The sequence below is a fragment of the Phalaenopsis equestris genome, unplaced genomic scaffold, assembly GCF_001263595.1.
Source record: "Phalaenopsis equestris unplaced genomic scaffold, ASM126359v1 Scaffold000715, whole genome shotgun sequence".
Taxonomy (NCBI): Eukaryota; Viridiplantae; Streptophyta; class Magnoliopsida; order Asparagales; family Orchidaceae; genus Phalaenopsis; species Phalaenopsis equestris.
This window is the reverse complement of record NW_018165155.1, coordinates 213488-233199: the sequence shown is the minus strand read 5'-3', so window position 1 is coordinate 233199 and position 19712 is coordinate 213488. Positions and strand designations below refer to the sequence as shown.

Sequence of the window (19712 nt, the reverse complement as noted above, 5' to 3'; positions counted from 1 at the left end):
GGCGGGGGCGGGTAAGATATGTAATATTAGTAGTTTTGAGGGCTATGCATGTAAATACTCTAAGAAAATATTATGGATCAACCAAATTACACATTTCGAGGTACTAAACTCAAGAGAGTATATAAAAATTGCTTTTTCCAAGGAATAGAATCAGCAAGAGCACATTTTTAAGCGCTATGGCGGGTCATGTACGAACGAAAATCTGCTTCAAAGATTTAAAATAAGCAATGAAAGTAAAAATTAAAAAATTAAAAACATTAGTAATATCAGCATATTTTTCACCTTAGTACAGTTAAGCAAGACATCCTAGGTAAAAAAGATTAAATTAATGACACCACAGCTAAACAGCTTCATTTTTTTTCCCCTCTATGAAAGGATTTTTAGATGGAGTTTATGACTTGGGTTCACAACCAAGCTTGAAAGAGCCGAAAACATGCCAAACTCTTCTAGCATGATGCAATTTACAATTTCTGGCATCCATGAATCAAGCACTAACCAAAAATCTAGTGATTCAATATCAAGAGCAGGCACAGAGCATAGGATTTACAAAACCTTTTGATTATTTTTATAGAAGAGTTGAACAATAAAAGAAAAATTATGGGATAAAAAGGAAAAGATATATAACCCGGTTACATAGCCATCTCAGCTTGCAGTGCAGCAAGTTCGTCATCATCAGCGCTATTCTTCTGAGCTGTAGGACGAATCTGTTGCCTACCAACACGAACAGGGTCTACAGGAGCAGACGGAGCACTTGTAGCAGGCTCAAGGAGCATTTCCTCAAGTTCAGCTCCTTCCAACTCCTCAAGTTCTGCCTCCAATTCATCCTTCGTAGAAAAAAAAATAATAATAAAGTAGGAACATGTGACCCAAGAAAATAGTGAGAAAATCAAAGAAAAGATGCAAAAATGTGAGAAAGAGTACTTCATCAAAATCAGCAGCTGCTCCAACTGGGGCAGCTAGAGCTTCCTGAATTTGCTTCATGTTCTCTGTCTGCTCGTTGATTTGATCCATTGTTTTGTCAACATCATCAATGTTACTGTACAAAAATAACATCATTACCAAAGAAATCTATTAGTTCGAAAGCTTAAAAAACCATATTTAGCATATGAAAAGTAAAAAAAAAAAAACATTTCAAATAAGAAAACTTGGAAGAGACAAGATGGTAGGGATGAAGCGTGCAATACAATTTTGCCAAGGACTAGTTTTCCCGGATATAAAATGGCTGAATCTCTTGCAAGCCTATGTGAATTCAAGCTTAACCATACATCCCAAATGAATGAATAAATATCTATGCAAAGAACTAAACTAAATGTAACAAATATATAGAGTTCTTTAAAGGCAATAAAAAGTATCAATAAAGCCCTCTACACCGGTAATTATTTCAACTCCTTTAGGATGAACTCTCCAAGCAATGGAAGATAAAAGCCACATAACCCTTCTAAATAGTTGTTCACACAAAAATGCAGAAAACACATCAAAAGAGCAAAAGATGGAATGATTAGAATTGAATTCAGGAACTCACGTTGCTTTTTGCATGGCCTTCATTGCTGCTGCTCCAGTTCTCAATGCATCAACAGTCTCTGTCGTAGCTTTTGCACCTTCAAGCATAATCATCTATGGTAATACCACATTTGAGAACAATTAGATAATCACTTCAGAAGAATAATTAAAGACAGTTGAGGATCGACAAGCAAATAATATTAAAAGGACACCTGATCATGAATCCGTAATTGGAAATTTCCAAGCTGCTCAACTTGCTGTTCATAAAGTTTCTTTCGCTTCAAACATTGTATAGCAGCTGTACAAATAAAAATATCAGGATAAAAAAAATACATGAAAAAAACTACATCCATGTTTTTACATGCCAGATTGTAGAGTAAATTTTTAGAGTTGAAATAATAATTAACAGTGCAAATCATCAAAATAGTAGAGAAAGATGGAAGTACAAAGTTCAACGAAAGGTGAGGCTCATCCGTATATTTCTAGAAATACAAACAATTCCTTCCAATCCCTAAGATGACTCATGGCCAAACCACTTTTGATGGAACAGCTGCAAATTCAGTAACTGTAAGACAGCGTGTACTGAAAGTTTTAAATATTCAACCCAATTAATAACATATACAACAAAGAGACCCAACAGGCGCCAAAATAACAAAATAAAAAAATTAATAAAATAAGTTACCTAGTGCATAATGAAGACCACGAGTTATTGAGGGAATCATGCTTATCAACCACCACTCACATATTAAATTAAATAAAAGCCCAAATTAGTCCCTAGAATTTTAGGTGTGTACAATTTAGTTTAAGACTTCTGCAGATGCTCAATTTAATCCCTCAACTTGCTACATTTGAAACAATTTGATCCTACCATTAATTTTACCATTTCCTTCAATGAAAAAAGGTAGTGAAAACTTTCATGACGACATTTAATTTTATAGTGTCAATACCATTAATTTGAGCTGATATTAAAAAAGAATATCTTATACTCCATTTTTTTTTAATTTGTTTGAAGTGGGCTCAGAACTATTTCTTCTCAATTTTTCACGTTTCATAGGTATGTTCTAACATGTCGCTATGGATATAGCTTTACAATTCGGAATGTTCAATGTAGTTGACCTTTGCTTTCAACTTTACCAATGTTGACATTTGCTTAACATGAACGTTGTGATCAGACCAAGAGACAATGGATGGAGGGGTGTCAAGGTCATAAGATGCAATTTTCTTATGTAGGAGAAAGCTAGTCCAGATGAAAAAAATTATTTTAGGCAGATATGTAATTGTACTTTTCAGTAGATCTTGGATAAGCCAACCTATTAAAAGGGGTAAAGTGAGGCAACAAACATCAGGCTTGTTGGATGGCCTGCCCAAGATCTGACTAATAATGGAAGGTTGAACTAATCTACATTTCATATTTTTCAATAGTTGTGGTTTGACATGAAAACAAATTCTCTAAATTTTTGTCTAAATCTGACTAACCTATGAAGGCAGACTGATCTTAGCCATAATTTGAAATGTTTGTGACAGGCACAACATTTAAAGAGTATGCAAAATGAACTATTAAGAAAATGACCTTTGGCATTTAAGAGGCTTCTTTATGTTCTTGATTGAAGATTAATGTCCCTTAATCATACGAGGTTGTACCATCTTGTGGTATGACTGTGTCCATAGATGCAATATTAAGCATTTTAATTTCCATATGAGTTTTACTCAAGGTACCAACATCAAATTTGGTGTCAACCCTATTAAATATAGTTTAGCTACATAGCTAAGTTTGAAGCATAATGTCGATCCAGATGAGTGTATTAATATAGAACAAAGTCAAAACACAAATATTAAACCTAAAAAAATTCCCTCCCTTGAGGAAGAGTTATAAAGGCCTCTTATAAAGGCATCATATAAGAAATGCTCTCATTTTTTTCTAATATTTCTTACCTTTTTAATATGGATTTAGCAATAATTATCATGCAATTAATACTGTACTTACATTAATCAAAAAATTTCATGTGCAAATACCATTCTTATGAGGATTTTGGCATAGAGCATAGTGTGCCAACTTGATAGGGGACTTCCTATTGAATACAAATTTAGCATAGGCAAATGTATGTTCATTGAGGATCTCAGCAAGAAACATGTTGGTCGACCCAAATTAGTATACATGAGTTAACGATCTTAATGTGAAGCACAATATCAAACCCAAAAAATATCTATTTATTGAAGATTCCGACACAAAGCAAGATGTCCACCCAAATATCTATTTAATTGTTGGGGATCTCAAACACGTAACAAAATGTTAACATGAATACATACATATGTTGGCGGTTTGAAAGTAAAACACTGGGGATATTGGCACACGTGCAAATACATATGCATATATACATATAGATGCAAGCATATAAATGTCCCCTACATTGTGGGGGGACTTTTAGAGCTTTTAGAATTATTTTTGAACTAGGCATAGTATTTCTTCACGAAATGGCTTTTAATTGAAGGCATTAGTCATAGGTCATATAAATCGATGGGCTGATAGATGCCTTTTTCAGGGACAAAAACACATTCCCAATTAAGCTAAACTTATTGTCAATAAGGTGAGGTGAATGGTTGGCTTGCATAGAAACAAAAAAAAAAAAAAAAAAAATTCTCTTTCAAATGATGTTAGGCTATATTATGCAGTTGAAGGAACTAGCAATCTTAGCTCAATAATATTCTAAATATTAGCAAGCTTGAGCCAGATTTTATTAAGTTCTTTCAATCGTAGGCAGACATTTTACACAAGTAAGATTGCGTTGAAAAAGTAACATACAAACCACCCAAAACCTATGTATTTACACATCTAACACCAACACTTTAATTTTGACATTTATACTACTCAAATCTATCATGTCACATAAAAAATGCCACTATTTTAACTTTTAAAAAGTAAAATATACTTTTTCATGCATTGGTAAGATGACATGTATGTAAAATTTAAGTTTAGGTGTCAGATATGTAAATACAGAGGAATTGAGTGTTATGTATGTGAATCTTCATTTTTGTTGTCGCCTTTAGAAAAAAAAATAGGTGTGGTATTTCATCAAGCCACAAGGCCTTAATACGCTTTCTTAATGCCAAAAGGACATTCCCAATAAACCTATCGTCAAAGTGACAGGTGAATGATTGGCTTACAAATAACCAAGACAATACACTTTCATGAAATGTCATGGCGACCATGCAGTTAAAGTAACTAGCCACGTCAACTTGATGTATTTCTTCAATATTGTACAGCATGAGCTAGTTTCATTAAGCACATCCATTCATAAATGGACATTTCGCTTGTCCATAAGATTGTGTTGAACAACCTTCTAAGGCGTGATAATTCAACCTTAAAAGGTATGACTACTTCAACTCAAATAGTAGAACATACGAGAAAGATTTGGCCAGTATCTTATAGGTAGTGCAAAGGCCAATAAAACCTTTTATGATCTTGATATACAGTTCTCTAGGATTTTCCCAAGCAGTGTGACTAGCAACTTGTTGAATGCCTCCACTAAATATTTTACCTTTGGATTGTAGAATAAGAAGTTTCATTAATTAAATTTCTATTGATTGATAAATCTATATATTTTAGTGCTCTCAAATGTTATATACACCATATGAGTAAGTTGAAAATATTATGAGTAAGAAAATAATTCATATCTTCAATGACATCTTCCCTAAAAGAAGCAGCCTTAGCCCATCTGGAAAATAATCAATCATTGTTAGAATGAATTAGTGTCTCCGAGATGATGGTAGATTGAAGATCGGATTATGTTCATACCCCCACATTCAAATAGCTAGCAACAATATTAGGATGTAATGGATTTGTAAACAGATGGATTATATCATTACAAACTTTGCATTTATGACACTATTAGCATAATCAATACAATCATTCACAATCAACGTTCAATAGTAGCTTGTTTTTTCTTTAAATTTACTACAATCTTAGAGCCCAACTAGTGAGCATCAAAGAGTCCTTCATTAACTTTGATGCCCGGCCTTTTTTTTTTTTTTAATTTTGACTGCAATCTTCTGGCCCAATTGATGAGCATCATAGAGTCCATCATGAAGTTTGTTTATAGCTTTATCCTCCCTAAAACATTGCAAGCACATTTAATCAAAATTTTTATGATAGAAAGTTTCAATAACAAAAGCAAACAACAAAAACCAGTGAACAATTTGCATGACTTGAGATTTATTCTACAATAACTTACCTTTAGATAAAATTGCAAAAATTGCAAAAGCGCGCCGAGAGCATCTTCCTTAGTTCTACCTATTGTCTCTTCTAATTTTTGTTATAATCATCAAAATGTTCTTGAAGTCATATTTTTTTCTTATTTAATCACGTACTAAATCCCTTTTCTAAAGACTAGATGTAACCATGTTGATTTATTTTAATTTTAATTTTTAATGTAAGTTTGATTTTTTTTTCATTATTACCAATTTTTTTTTTTTTTTGTATCTTAACACCTATTGATTGAGTAACAATTGATTAATAGTTAGGGTTCAAAATAGAGAAGTAGAAAAATGACTTGACTTTGGAAATATACTATGGTGGTTGGATTGTAAGTTAGAAATAACTGCGAAAAACTGTAGTAGTCATTTTAAGATCCAACTAGCATCGACTATTTTTCTTTATATCCAATTTATTACAGAGTGATAGATGGATTATGTGGAGAAAACATAAATCTTGAGCTTTTAAGAGAGAGAAAATGGCAACCCTAGACCCGACTTCAATAGAACCACGTAAACACCTTGATTTTAAAATCAACCAACTAAACTATCAGAGATAAAATCCAATCCCAAGATATTGGTCATATTGATTTACCCTCAGAGATCTTAGTCCTTGGTAGTTAGCCTAGTTCGACTTGTAAGTTGAGTCGACAAGGTAGATCACTGTATTAAATTAACTATGTTATTTTTTTTTCAAGCTAAGTAAAATCTATGTAATGCTTGGAAAAATTTTTATTTCCATCTCAAGAAATAATTGAGCCTTTACTCAAGAAATTTTGGATTTATGCTCAACTCCATGGGAAATAATTGATAGTAGCTATCTAATGGTAGCCTTTACTAATGTTGTAAATTAAGATAGTGTGTTCTTTAACCTTCATTGATTTCAATATTTTTATTAATCCCTTCTTATTGAAAAAGTAACCAATTATGAAAAGTTTGTATTTAAAATTTGGCCATTATGTGCTAAGAATATATTGATGGAGACCATAATGGGTATGGTGTCATGTCATCATTGACATCACTCAGAAGGAGTTGAATGTCTAATTCCTCTCAAAAGCTATTATTTGTGTGACATGCACAGGTTTCTCCAATGGTCAGACAACACATTCTTTTTGTTTCTTTTTTTTTTATTGTATTATAAAATTGGCAATGAACACTATATTAGAAGCATTAGAGAATCTCTTCACAAACAGTACCTTAAGTTCGGTAATAGTTTTGATTGATTCATCATACTTACCTTTCAATATTTTCGAAAGACGTGACAACTTAAACTCTATCATTGATTAAAGTTTCAAATTAGGCATTCCGTGAAAACTTTATAGATAGACAGCTTATGATGACTAAGCTATGTTCCACCTTATCATTATATTTGGCTTCGAATATTAATCAAAAAGGTGTTGGTGACACCTCTACTTCATTTTTCATATGACACTTTTACCATTAAATCCTTGCCAACGATTTAGGTGACATAGAAATGCATATAAAGTTAACTAGAAAAGCTCCTCCCCCATCAACTTTTGAGGTTAACACATTTTGCTATGCCCTAATGTGGGTAATCCTTCATGTTCTTTTATTCTTCTATATTTTGTTTTATGGCCTTTTGAGGTATCAACGACAATAGTGTTTGTCTTAAAGAGCATAGGATTGCTTTCTTTCTTTCTCCTTTTTCTTCTTCTTTTTGATCCATGTTAGGAGAGAACTCTTAACTTCAAAACTCTAGATTGAGTACGCATAAGGCTTTGATGCTCATTTACAAGGCTTTTTTGTTCTAAGATTACATTTTTTGCCAACATTACCTTTTGGTGATAGATCTATAAGGATTTTATGACCTTTTGGTGTGCCCCTTCTCTTTCACTTTGCAGGGGACCATCAAATGATTGTTTTTGGGCCTTTTTGTGATTCCTTATCATGAATGCCTTAAAATCTCACAAATGCTGAAAATCAATTTTTGATTAGACTATTAAACTTGATTCTCAAATATTTTTGAAGTTGTTATTAGTAAGAAATATGAGTATTAACCCTAAATTTAAGATGCAATCAACTGGTCCCATCTTTAAGCCTCAATATTCCACCTCCATCTCCTTGAGAATTTTTGTTTCCAGGAAATCTAATCATGAATTTATGTTAAATGGCAAACACCAAGCAATGATTATAATGTTGTAGAACCAACACTCAAACGAAGCAAGGCAGCACTCAACTCTTCATAAGCAGGGACTCAGGTTATAGATTCTAGATGCCAACAGGGGAGATTCTAGATGCCAACAGAGGAGATTTATAGATTTGACATGGGGTTAAGAGAAATTTAGTTTTTATTTATATTTAAGAATGTCATTAGAACTTACGTTCTTGAGTGAAAAACCACTACTACACGAGATGCTAAAATAAAGAGATTACACAACTAGATAAAGATATAAAGAGAAACTTTCACTGGCAGAGTTATGAAGAAATTCATTTCTCCAAAAAACCTCACCTGGCCTAGTTGAAAGTTAATTCTCTATTGCAATGACTTCATGATTTGGTTCGGGGTATCACATAAGTAGAAACTCTTATAATTAATTATCCACTTAATGATGAAAGAGAACTTTCAATGAGGCTAACCAATGAATTCAATGATGTTTGTTTTGGTAGCAAAAGAATTATTTGTGAAGAAGAATATACCGCTGTCATCCTAGAGCAAATGGAGAGGCAGCGATGAATAATTTGATCAAGATCCTAAGATTACGAGATTATGTGTTGTCATGGATTATGAACTACATAATCAATTGATGTAGTCAAACCAACTTGATCAAAGGATCATTGTCAGTAATCTTGCAAAGTAGTGCAGAAGCTTGGTGGGCTAATTTTAAGCAAACCATTTTGTGGCTTATTATATGTTCCCAATGGCTTATAACTCTTAACCAACTAAAGAATCATGACAAAAATTATCTAACATGTATCCTTACGCAAAATAGAAAGGTAATTGTCCCTTTGAACAATTAAAGAATCATGAGAAAAATTATCTAATATGTGATCCGGAGTTAGCAGCAATCACATTTGCTTTGAAGATATAGATATTATTTATATGAAGTTAGATGTGATGTGTTCACTAATCACCAAAGCTTAAAGTATATTTTTACACAAGGAGTTGAATTTAAGGAAAAGGTGATGGCTTAAGCTTATTAAAGATTATTATTTGGATATACTTTATCACTTAGGAAAAATAAATACAGTGGCAAATGCATTGAACAGAAAGATAGGCAAAAGTGCAAATTGGGTAATTACATAACAAGAAGTAATTAAAGAAATTGAGCGTTTGCAGTTATCAGATGTGATACCAAATGATGAAAATTTTGCGTTATAGAATTATATGTTAATTCAATCAACTCTGAATGACAGAATATGAGATGCATTGTTGCATGTTGCTGAGTTCCACAAGATATTAAATTATGTGAATGGAGGTTAAATTGAGAAGTATGAAATTGATGAAAAAAATTGTTGAGGTACAAGAATAAAATTTGCATTCCTGATATTAATGATTTGCGAAAAGAAATTTTGTATGAAGCACACTATTTAAAAAACACAATATATCTAAAAATCAAAAAGATATATCATGAACTCAAAAACTTATTCTGATGGTCGGGATTAAAACACAATGTAACAAAGTTTGTGATAAGATGTCCAACTTTTCATATGTCAGAAGTCTAGTGTGCATTTGCAACCATTGTCTATCCCAAAGCGGAAGTGGAAAGACATTATGGATTTTTCGATTAAGCTACTAAAATCAAAGTAAGGTCGTGATGTTATATGTAAGATTATTGATTGTCTAGCCAAGTCTACATATTTATTGCCTATCAGACAAATTGATTATGTGGATAAGTTGGCCAAAATATATATTGATAAAATTGTGCGATTGAATGGAGTCCCAAAGTCAATTATTTCAGATCGAGATAGTAAATTTACATCCAAATTGTGGAGGAAAATTCAACAAAGTTTAGGTACACTAACATTTAGTACAATATTTCAACCTTAAATAGATGATCAATCAGACAGAACAATTCAATATTAGAAGACCTATTTAGACTTTGTGTTGGGAAGTGAGCATAACTCTGATAAAATTTGCTTGTAGCAATAGCTTCCAGTCCAATATTGATATGACTTCATACGAAGCCCTATATGGAGGAAAATACATAACACCTCTTTGTTGGGTAGAAACAAATGTAAGGAAAAAATTCGGTGATGGTTTTGTTGATGAAATTATTAAGAACATCAATTTGATTCGTGACAGACTAAGAACTCTTCAAAATAGCCAGAGAGTATTATGATGCTAAACACATATGATGCACAAAACTTCTAATTAAAAAATTGTGCAGTGTTGGATACGGTCATGGCTTCGACACTACTCTGACACGTATCGGACATGACATAAAAGTGTATTTAAATAATATTTTAAAAAAAAAGACACGAGCGAAACACGTGCAGGACATGCACAGAACAACCGTGTCCTAAATTAATGAATTAAAATTTTCTAAATATATAATTTATGTTAAATTGAAGAAAATTTAAATACATATCAATAAATTTTTACGTATTTACATATCTAACACATAAATTTTAATTTTACATATATGTCTCCTTACATCTATATAAAAATGTGTATATCACAATGTAAAATTGAAAACAGCAGTATATTAGATGTGACATGAAAGATTTGGGTAGCATAAGAGAAAAATTAAAATGTAGGTGTTAGAAAATGTAAATACATAAGAATTCTGTGTCAACGAAGAGCTAATGATCAATTTTTTAATGAATAGTTAATGAAAAGCACTAAAATCTTGACATAATACAAAATAATATATATTGTATATATTTTGATTATTTTTAAATACAATTTAATTTATTTTTAAAGATAAGATAAAATTATAAAAATTATCTTAAGTAAAACATGAAATAAAATTGATGTCAAACGAGCTCTTAGTTTTTAAAAAGTTAGTGTTATTAAATTTATTATTTTCTCTTATATATTATTGTTAATATTCTTTTATTTAATTTCATATATATTTAAAAAAAATTATAACGTTGTGTCCGAGACGTGTTCGTGTCCTATATTTTCAATAATAGACGTGTCATTTGTCCCTGTGTCATGTTGTGCCCATGACCTGTGTCCGCGCAGCATAACTAAACATCGACAAGTGGAATTTGAGGTAACATAATTTTTTTTTTTTTGAAATTCAATCAATCTCATGAAAGATGTTAAACGGTTTGTAAAATCTGGGAAGCTAAGCCCACGGTATATTGGTATGTCTGAGATCGTGGGGAAGATTGGGAAAATGGCTTATAGAGTTGCGCTAGCAACACATATGTACGGATACATGATGTGTTCCATATCTCCTTATTGCGAAAATATAATGTTGATGAGGCTAGGATGCTTGTCACGAACCTTATATATATATATTCTACATGATTTGATATTTGTGGAAGAACCATAAAAAACTAGAATATGATGAGCAACTCAGAAATAGAGATATTCCTTCTATCCATGTATTATGAAAGCATGGGACAGAAAGAGATGCCATATGGGAGAAAGATTTATAAATGAGTGAAAAATATCCCAATTTTTTAATTAAGTTATGAATTAGGTTCTTGTACTTTAAATTTGAAGAACAAAATTTTTTATAAGGATGAGAGATTGTAATAATAATTCTATTTATTAAGTTAAATATAAATAAAAGAGATGAATTTACCTGCTTAAGACACCTGCGGACCAGATGTCGTTTGCTTAAGCCCACACCACTCAGGGGGTAAATAACTAAGGGCATGATGCCCTCATTCCTCTTATCTCGCATGAACAGTGAGGGTGAGGTAACAAATGAGAGAGTGAGAGAGAAAGGGAAAATGAGAGACAAAAAGAAGAATGAAGAAGGAAAAACAGCATCTCTAGGAAGGTGGCTCGAGCGGCCTTGACGATTGTCGCGAGCAGCAAGCGCAGGAAGTTGCAGGAGTAGGCGAGCAGTTCACGCAAGCCTTCCTCACACATCTTCGATCAATCGTGAGGAGAGGAGGGCGAAGGGGAAGCCGAATGGCTCTTTTCAATGGCGCACTGTTTTTTAGCACTCACGAAGAGCTCGAGTAAACTCCTTAAGCTCACAATGCAAGGAGCAGTTTGAGCGAGAGCCGAGAGCTTTTCCTGCAGCTGATAGAGGCTCGATCGAGCCTTTTGAACTTCTAAGGAGAAGAGTAGCTCACGCATAAGTCTTTCATGCAAGTTAAAGACACTCGTGCAAATTCCATTATTAAGCAAGGAATTTAATATGAACTTCAGGATTTTTGTATTTTAAACTAAATGAAGAAATTTGGAAGAACATTTAGAAACTCTAGAATTAATTACTGAAATACTGTAAAATCATGTTTTACAGTTTTGATGAGGAGATTGAATCCGTAAAAGAGTCTTTGTTGTGAGAACTAAATTCATGTATGAAGTTGATTTCAATATTAAATTACTATTTCCTTGACTAATTTTGTGATGTTTGAGTTACAATTTAAGAAGCCTACGCTTAAAAGTCAAATTATGTTGCTTCTAGATCAAGCATGCCAACTGAGGCTTAGGAAAACTACTTCATCAAAAATTTGATAGTTAATCGATTTAATTGGGATTGATTATTATCCAAATAACAATATATATTTTCATATAAAATAAGAGTTACCAAATTAATTAGAAAAATTAACAAAAAACATATCAAATAAATAATAATAACAGTGAGACCAGAATTAAGTTTAAAGAAGGAAAAAAATAAATATAAGCTAATTAACTCAAATTTGTTACTAAAGATGCATAAAAGGACTAGAATGATTCGATGCAAAAAAGACAAGTGACTATACTGAAAAAGGCAGGTATATATGTTTTTATTTTACAATAGTATTTTTTATTTATGGAATTAATTGCAACTGTTTTTAATATTTTGATATTTTGAGCACATTTAAATAATACAAGTTTCCTTTTTAGAAAAAGTTAAATGAAAAAAAACAATTAAATATTATAAATGTATACTTTTGTAGAGTTACTCCCAAATGGTCCTGGTTGAGGATGCAATATTCCCGTGTACGTAAAATGGAAATGAAAATGATTGTGTAATTTTGGTGAGTTTTGAAAAAGTTTAAACGTATGTTTTTAATATACGTTTAGATGGTGGCTCTCATGATGGATATTGTAACTAAAATAAATGAAAGTAACGAAAAAAATTATTTCTTTACTATCTCCTTTTATTGCTTACAGGATTTTTTTAAAAATATTTTTTAAATAAAAATGATTATAAATTTAGAAACACTTACTTAGTTTAACTCATAGCTTTTATTGCTAATATTTTTCAGGAAAACCTATTTTAGAATAGATTGGTCCTAAAGAGCATGTATATAGATGTTGAGGAGCCAGGGAGATAGGCATCATAGTTCAGTATATTCAATTTCAACTTTTAATTTTCTTTCAATTGTAAAAGTTTTAAATCTAAACGAATGTTTGTAGATTAAAATTGTGTAATAGAATGGCTCCTTTATGTGTTGAATGATTCTGTTTAATAAATAAACATGTTTCGATAGTTAGTTTCGCTTCATTCCTGTCTTGTATTCTAAGCTCCCGGGCAAGGTCGTGACAGTTATCTAATATTTACTCCACTAAAGTCACAAGAGAATCTTGCAGATAAAACTCAAATAAATTTCTCAAAAAAAAAGATAAGCCAAATGTGGGGCAGATTATCTTTTCATTAAATAAAATAAAAGAAGAGTTCCTTTCTAGCAAATATTACCTAAATTTAAAAAAATTTAAAATAAATAAAGAAAATCAAGCAACTCTTCCCTTCATAATCTTAACTAAAATTATGCATACCTTAACCTACAAAATGGATCAAAAAGCATTATGAACTTCAGGTTGAGATGTACTACACAATGCTATGTACAAAACAAGTTGCCAACTAGGTTTAACAAACTACATCAGTTCACCTAAAGGAATTTAAATATTGGTCCTGAGTAGACTTCCGAAAATGTCCTGCCACCTGATAAAAGCAAAATTGTTGTGTAATTGTGCTCTCTAGAAAGCAAAGTAAAATAAAAAAAATGCTGAAAATAAATAAAAAATGTGGAAAAAAGTGACTATATTATTCACCCGATGAACCATCTAGCTTAATAATGAATATCCATGAATCAAAACGTTCACAAGTATTCTTGGAGCTAAGCAATGTCGATTACTGATCACCAGGCTGGTTGTAAGAAATATGGAGAGTGGAATTTTTCTTTGGTAAAAGTGAATGGCAACAGAAACGAAGTCTTCCAAATTTTGCCAGCATAAACTTGAAAAGCTACATCAATATGCATATATACATCTTGCCTTAAACTCATATTAAACAAACTGAGAAAGCTCAATGATGATTGCTAAAGTGAAATAAGTTATATAGTATAATTAATGGGAAAAGACCTTTTTTGTTCTTTGCCTTCGTATACTCCTTCGCCTTCTCAACTTCTGTAGCAGCCTTCTTCATGAGAACTTTTTCCTTTTTCTCTAGCATCTCAAGGGTCTACAGCATTATTCAGAAGTCATGGTTAAAAGCCCCAAACAATTATTGATCAAGACTTCTAATACATAGTAACACTAAAGTAGAGATAAACATGTCATGATATTGCTTCACATATCATTATTAATATCAGTAAAACCAGTATGATCTGTCTATGCTGTTGAATGCAGATTTCATTAATAAGAGACATTTGTATTTAGATTAGTCGACTCCTGCAAGATTATAATAGTTTTCTAAGTAAATATTTTCAAGGGAAGGCAAACAGATTGTAAGTTGCAGTTTATCAAGTCAAAATTGTAACCCCAAGATAACGGAGCTACTCTTATTATAGTTTTGCATTCCTCACCCTTAGCACTAGTAAGAGAACCAAGTTGGAAAGCTAATGTGGAAAAAAATAAAATATTAGATTAGATAGGAGTCAACAGAGTGCAATGTTCCCATTTTTATAATTTTAAAAATCTTTGATCCCATAAATGATAAAGGCAGAATAAAAAAATTAGGCCATCAAAATCTCAAGGAAAAAAAAAATAAACAAAAAAGACACCTTACTTGATACAGATCAAATACCTAGCTCTAAAATAAGAAGAAATAAGAGAGTTACTGAAAGGTCTCAACAGCTAAAACTTTTAATGACAGAATAAATGAAATCATCAAAAACAAAGAATTTTTTGCTCACATAAAAATTCTAGTAAATATGTGTATGCACAAAACAATAGCATGCATCAGCATAATCTAAGATTTTTCAGACATCATAATATCCGTCATCAATCCGTTCAAACCTATAAATCAGGAGAACAGGTTAGCAATGGACAACAAATTGTGCATCCTACGCGAAATACATTGAGTGTCACATGCAGTAGTTTGATTTACTCATCAATAGAATATGTTAGCCCACAAAAAGGCCTTCCTATATCTCTCCCACCATGTTCCCAGATCCTTTCCTTTCTCCCGCTTTTCATATCAACCCGCCTGCAACATCTCCCCTACACACGTCCGAAATCGCCGATTAATGTAGATTGGCTTGGTACGCACAAATTGTGGAGCACAGTCATAACAAAATAGTTAGATGTGCACTAGCACAAAAATAAAGCAAATGATCATAACATTATGCTACAATAAATGGAAAACACAATGGAATCTATCAAATTACATACAATAAAATTCTCACAGTAACATCCATAAAAACCAGAAAACACGTCATAAGAAGGAGAAAGGGTGAATTTAGTTGATTTCAGAATATAGACGTAGACGTACTATTTTAGATGAATAAAGAAATCAATCAATTTGCACTAAACGAGGCAACCGTCTTTGCATGAGATAAAACACAAGCAGAACTAATGCAATGCAAAGACATTATCTGATAAGATGATATGAAACAATATTGGCAGCCGATAGACATAAGAAGCTGCTTCAGAACTAAATGAGAGAAAATAATAACTTCCTTCAAATTGTAAAGGCAACATGACAGAGCAAACACAAGATTGCTCTCTTAAAAAAAATAAATAAATAAGATGTAGAAGTCAAATTTTTTTTATAATTTTGAATCAATATATTCTTAATAAAATGAGAGGCTTGAAGGTTCCATATCATCCTTCACAACTGTCAATAACTTTCTCAGCAAAAAGCAAGAATCAATCAGGGCATGGCAAAAAGCCAATTAATTGTCATTTTTACAATAATTTACCAAAACAATATAAGGAGACTAATTGGAATATCCTTTGACACGGAAAAAATCACTGACAATTAGCCAATAAAGGAGCTCAAATTGCAAAGAAATTAAATATTTCTAAAAAAGAAGAATCTTACTAATCTTGTCTTGACCGGAGAGGGGAAAAAAAATTTTTTTTCTTTTTTTTTTAAAAACACCATTTTTTTTTTTTTTTTTTTTTTTTTTTTTTTTTTTTTTTTTTTTTTTTTTTTTGCACAAAGCATGAACTGTACTGCATCCCTCTTAAAAAAACTGTAAACAATTTGATCCATTTTATCCAGTCCAATGACAAAACATAGCTAGTCCTGACTGACTGACGCACATTAGGCTTCAGACCAACCATTGGTGCCCATGAATGCCTGCAAAATGTTTAACTAGAGCATCAATGGACTTGAACTGGTTAGACCAACTCAAATTTGGCTAGTACCAGTCTTCTCTATGTGAATCGGCCCATGGCATGAAATGGACCGTTCCAAATGGGCCAGCTTGTGAAAATACTGTCAAGTAGTTTTTGCAAGAAAAAGGTTTATCCATGTCACTTGTGGATGCAAGGTTGCTGGACTAAGATTTTATAGATTGCATGCATGCACTGTAAGTAGAGTGTTTCCCTAAGGAAAAACTAGAGACAGAGGAGAATGGGCTATCTCTTGACATCAGAGATAATCTGGGCACCTCTCCCTCTTACCTCACTTTAATATATATTTCCTGTTCTTGGGGAGAAACCATTGGGGGATGGAGATGACTTTGCTGCAATATATAAGAACCATTTGAGTGAACCTAATGTAAATAAGTTCCGATGGCATCAATATCCAACATGGTCCCAGGATTCAGAAGGCCAGATATTGTTCCCAATCTACGTAGCATTATACCAATGCCAATTACAACCAAATATTTTGAAAATCGAACTGAACATTGAACTAAGAGAATGAGAGGTTTAATGTTCAAGAATTTACCTAAATAGAATAACATAATAAACATCAAAGTTATTTTTATATAATTTAAATATAATAATAATGCAATGACAATATTTTCATCAATTCAATATACAATACTCTAAAATAAGAACACTTCATTATTCAATATTTTGAATATGGTATCAAAAACCAAATCCATCTGCTCTTGCATTCAACTGTTGGTTCCAATCGGTAATAAATTGTGTAAAAACTATTTTGGAGCTGAACTAAAGTGGCCTTTGGATTGGTTCACAACCAAACGGGTCAATCCTATCTGATTTTTAAAAATACGCTACCACCATATTGACTCCTCAACAAAGTGGTGATCGAATCCTACTCTCCATCTCTACTCTACAATATTGGTCGCTAACCCTATCACGAATATATTCATTTCGTATTTTGTCTCTAAGAGTAAAGCCACTCATCCACCTAATCATTTTCATCTCGGCAACATTTAACTTATTATTATGCTTCTCTTTTAAAGGCCAACAATCGGAGCCATAGAGCATTGCAGGTCTCACCACCATCTTATAATTTTTTTTTTCTTTCAATCTAAACGGTACTTTTCTATCACACAAAAGGCCCAAAGCATTCCTCAACTTCAACCAACCAACTTGAACTCTACTACTAATATTCTCATCTATATCACCATCGCTTTGAACAACAGACCCGACCTCTTTTAATAATTTGATCACCCAAAGTTACACTTCTGTCACTAGAGTTACTACTACTAAAATTTCATTTCATGTATTCGGTTTTAGTTCTACTCAAATGAAGGCCTTTAGACTCCAATGTAGACCTCCATAATTCAAGTTTTTCCTGGGCTTTTTCTCTCGTGTTATCCAAGAGAAGGATATCATCACCAAAAAACATACACCAATGTACATCGTCCTATAAATGTCCAGTAAGACCATCCATAACTAAAGCAAAAAGATATGGCTTGCTAAGAGCATAAGATAGAATAAATATATTTATGTCAATGGTGAACAATTTTCTAAAATAAACTATTTCCCGCCTCATTAAAAAATAATTGATACATCACACATTAAAATGCTTTCTTTTATAATGTTTTAGCTTCCTCTATTATTTTTATTAGGATACTAGTATTATGTTACATTTTTGGAAAAGATTTGGAAACCAAATTATTTGTACGAACATGAACTTCCCTTCCAACTTCCACCCATGAATTGATGACTATATTAAATTTATACACTGCAATTATGTTAAACCTCCTCTGATGCCTTGAAAGAAACCACTTAGGCACTTGGGATTTCACACATCCTACTACAAAGATCATTGTAACAGCTCAATTACCCAAAAAACTATGAAACTATTTAAATATGCACCCCTAAATGGTCTTTATACTTTAACACTCTACCCCAACTTGCATCATATTTCTTTTATGTTGAATCACTAAGTCAAAACTACATGTCAATCATCCATGCCATAGTGTTTTGAAAAAGGAAAAGTATAAAAGCAAGCACTCATAAAAGTTAACAGGAATTATTTGAAGAAGAACATGATCTCATTTGTATACATTTTGAATGAACTCCCACCATGTAACTATAGCACTCAAATAGTGACTTTGGCATAAAAAGGAACAAGATTGGTTCATGCCACACTAAATCTGTTTTTTTTCTTTTCTGTTCATTTAAAGAAAACCTATGCAAGAGAACATGTTTGCAATAAATGAGAGTAGTGATAGCTTGCTCAAACCCATGGCAACTATATGTTGTTTTCCGGCTAAGAGTCTCCAAGGAGACATTCTAGAACAAAAGAGGGTTATGCATAGAATGGAATGGAATGGAAATCTCTTGAATCACAACTTGCATTTGGATGTTGTCATCATCAACAACTCCCCATCGGGTTCCTCTGACTTTATTAAGTCCTTCTAAAACTACCATTGTCTACGAGCACGCAATCTTTATCATTACCATCTCAACTTCAAGCTCATGGTTTATCTCCGAGCTCATACTCTGCAACATTTTTTAGCTTGATTGTGGTCGTTCAATCTATCTGCGACTTTTCAAATAATTATCAGGCATTTCATTATTAAATTTGTTAGGGTAGAGTGCCAATGTCATTTTTTTTTTAATTTTTTGTATTATTCAGGATGGCTTTGCTTTAGAATGATATAAGCTCATGTATAATTTCCCATAATTTTATCAACCAACTAACCTAGCAATCCTTCAATCAAATAATATTAATTTCACCTTCTACGGCAGCAAATAGATTTCGTTTCAAGAAAACAGATGCAAACTGTTGACCCAACTAGAATATAAATTACATCCATAGACAGAAAAAAAACTAAATTTCTCCAATCAAATCAAAAGGTGGCATCAAAAAGTCTAAAAAAAAAAAAAGCAAATGAATTTAGATAACATCCATTCCAACATGAAATCTCCATCAGAAAGAGAATACATACCTCACTTAACTTCTCCAAGGTCGCCAAGGCATTGGTCTGCTCCTTAGGTTTCCCAAAAAGCCTGTTCAGCATGTTTGCTGTCTTCTAAATACCCCGCTGAGGAAGATAGCCCTCGAATTCACAATCGCCGCGAACCCTAAATGAAAGTTGTTCTGCGGGTCGAAGAAGCAGAAATCCGAAAAGAAACCCTTCACGACCGATACTTAGAAAAACTAAGGGCGATACGGTTGGAAGGGAAATCTGACTGTATATCCGACTTTGATTATTTTAAATTATAAATTATGCTTTTCTTTTCTTTTTTTTAGGAAATTCACACTTTGGTAATTTTATATATATGCCAT

General features: G+C 32.3%; 1 protein-coding gene across 1 annotated transcript in view; it reads right to left on the bottom strand.

Annotated features, from left to right (window-relative positions):
* LOC110030410 (vacuolar protein sorting-associated protein 32 homolog 2-like) overlaps positions 1-19612 on the bottom strand; it is a 20013-nt gene extending 401 nt beyond the window's left edge. The window contains exons 1-6 of the mRNA XM_020733108.1: positions 19372-19612; positions 14189-14288; positions 1713-1798; positions 1523-1614; positions 922-1036; positions 626-824 (exon numbers count right to left, since the gene is read on the bottom strand). Coding sequence (XP_020588767.1) covers positions 630-824; positions 922-1036; positions 1523-1614; positions 1713-1798; positions 14189-14288; positions 19372-19443 — 660 coding nt within the window. The 5' untranslated portion in view covers positions 19444-19612 and the 3' untranslated portion in view covers positions 626-629. The remainder of the gene's footprint in view (positions 1-625; positions 825-921; positions 1037-1522; positions 1615-1712; positions 1799-14188; positions 14289-19371) is intronic.
* Between the last annotated feature and the right edge of the window lie 100 nt (positions 19613-19712).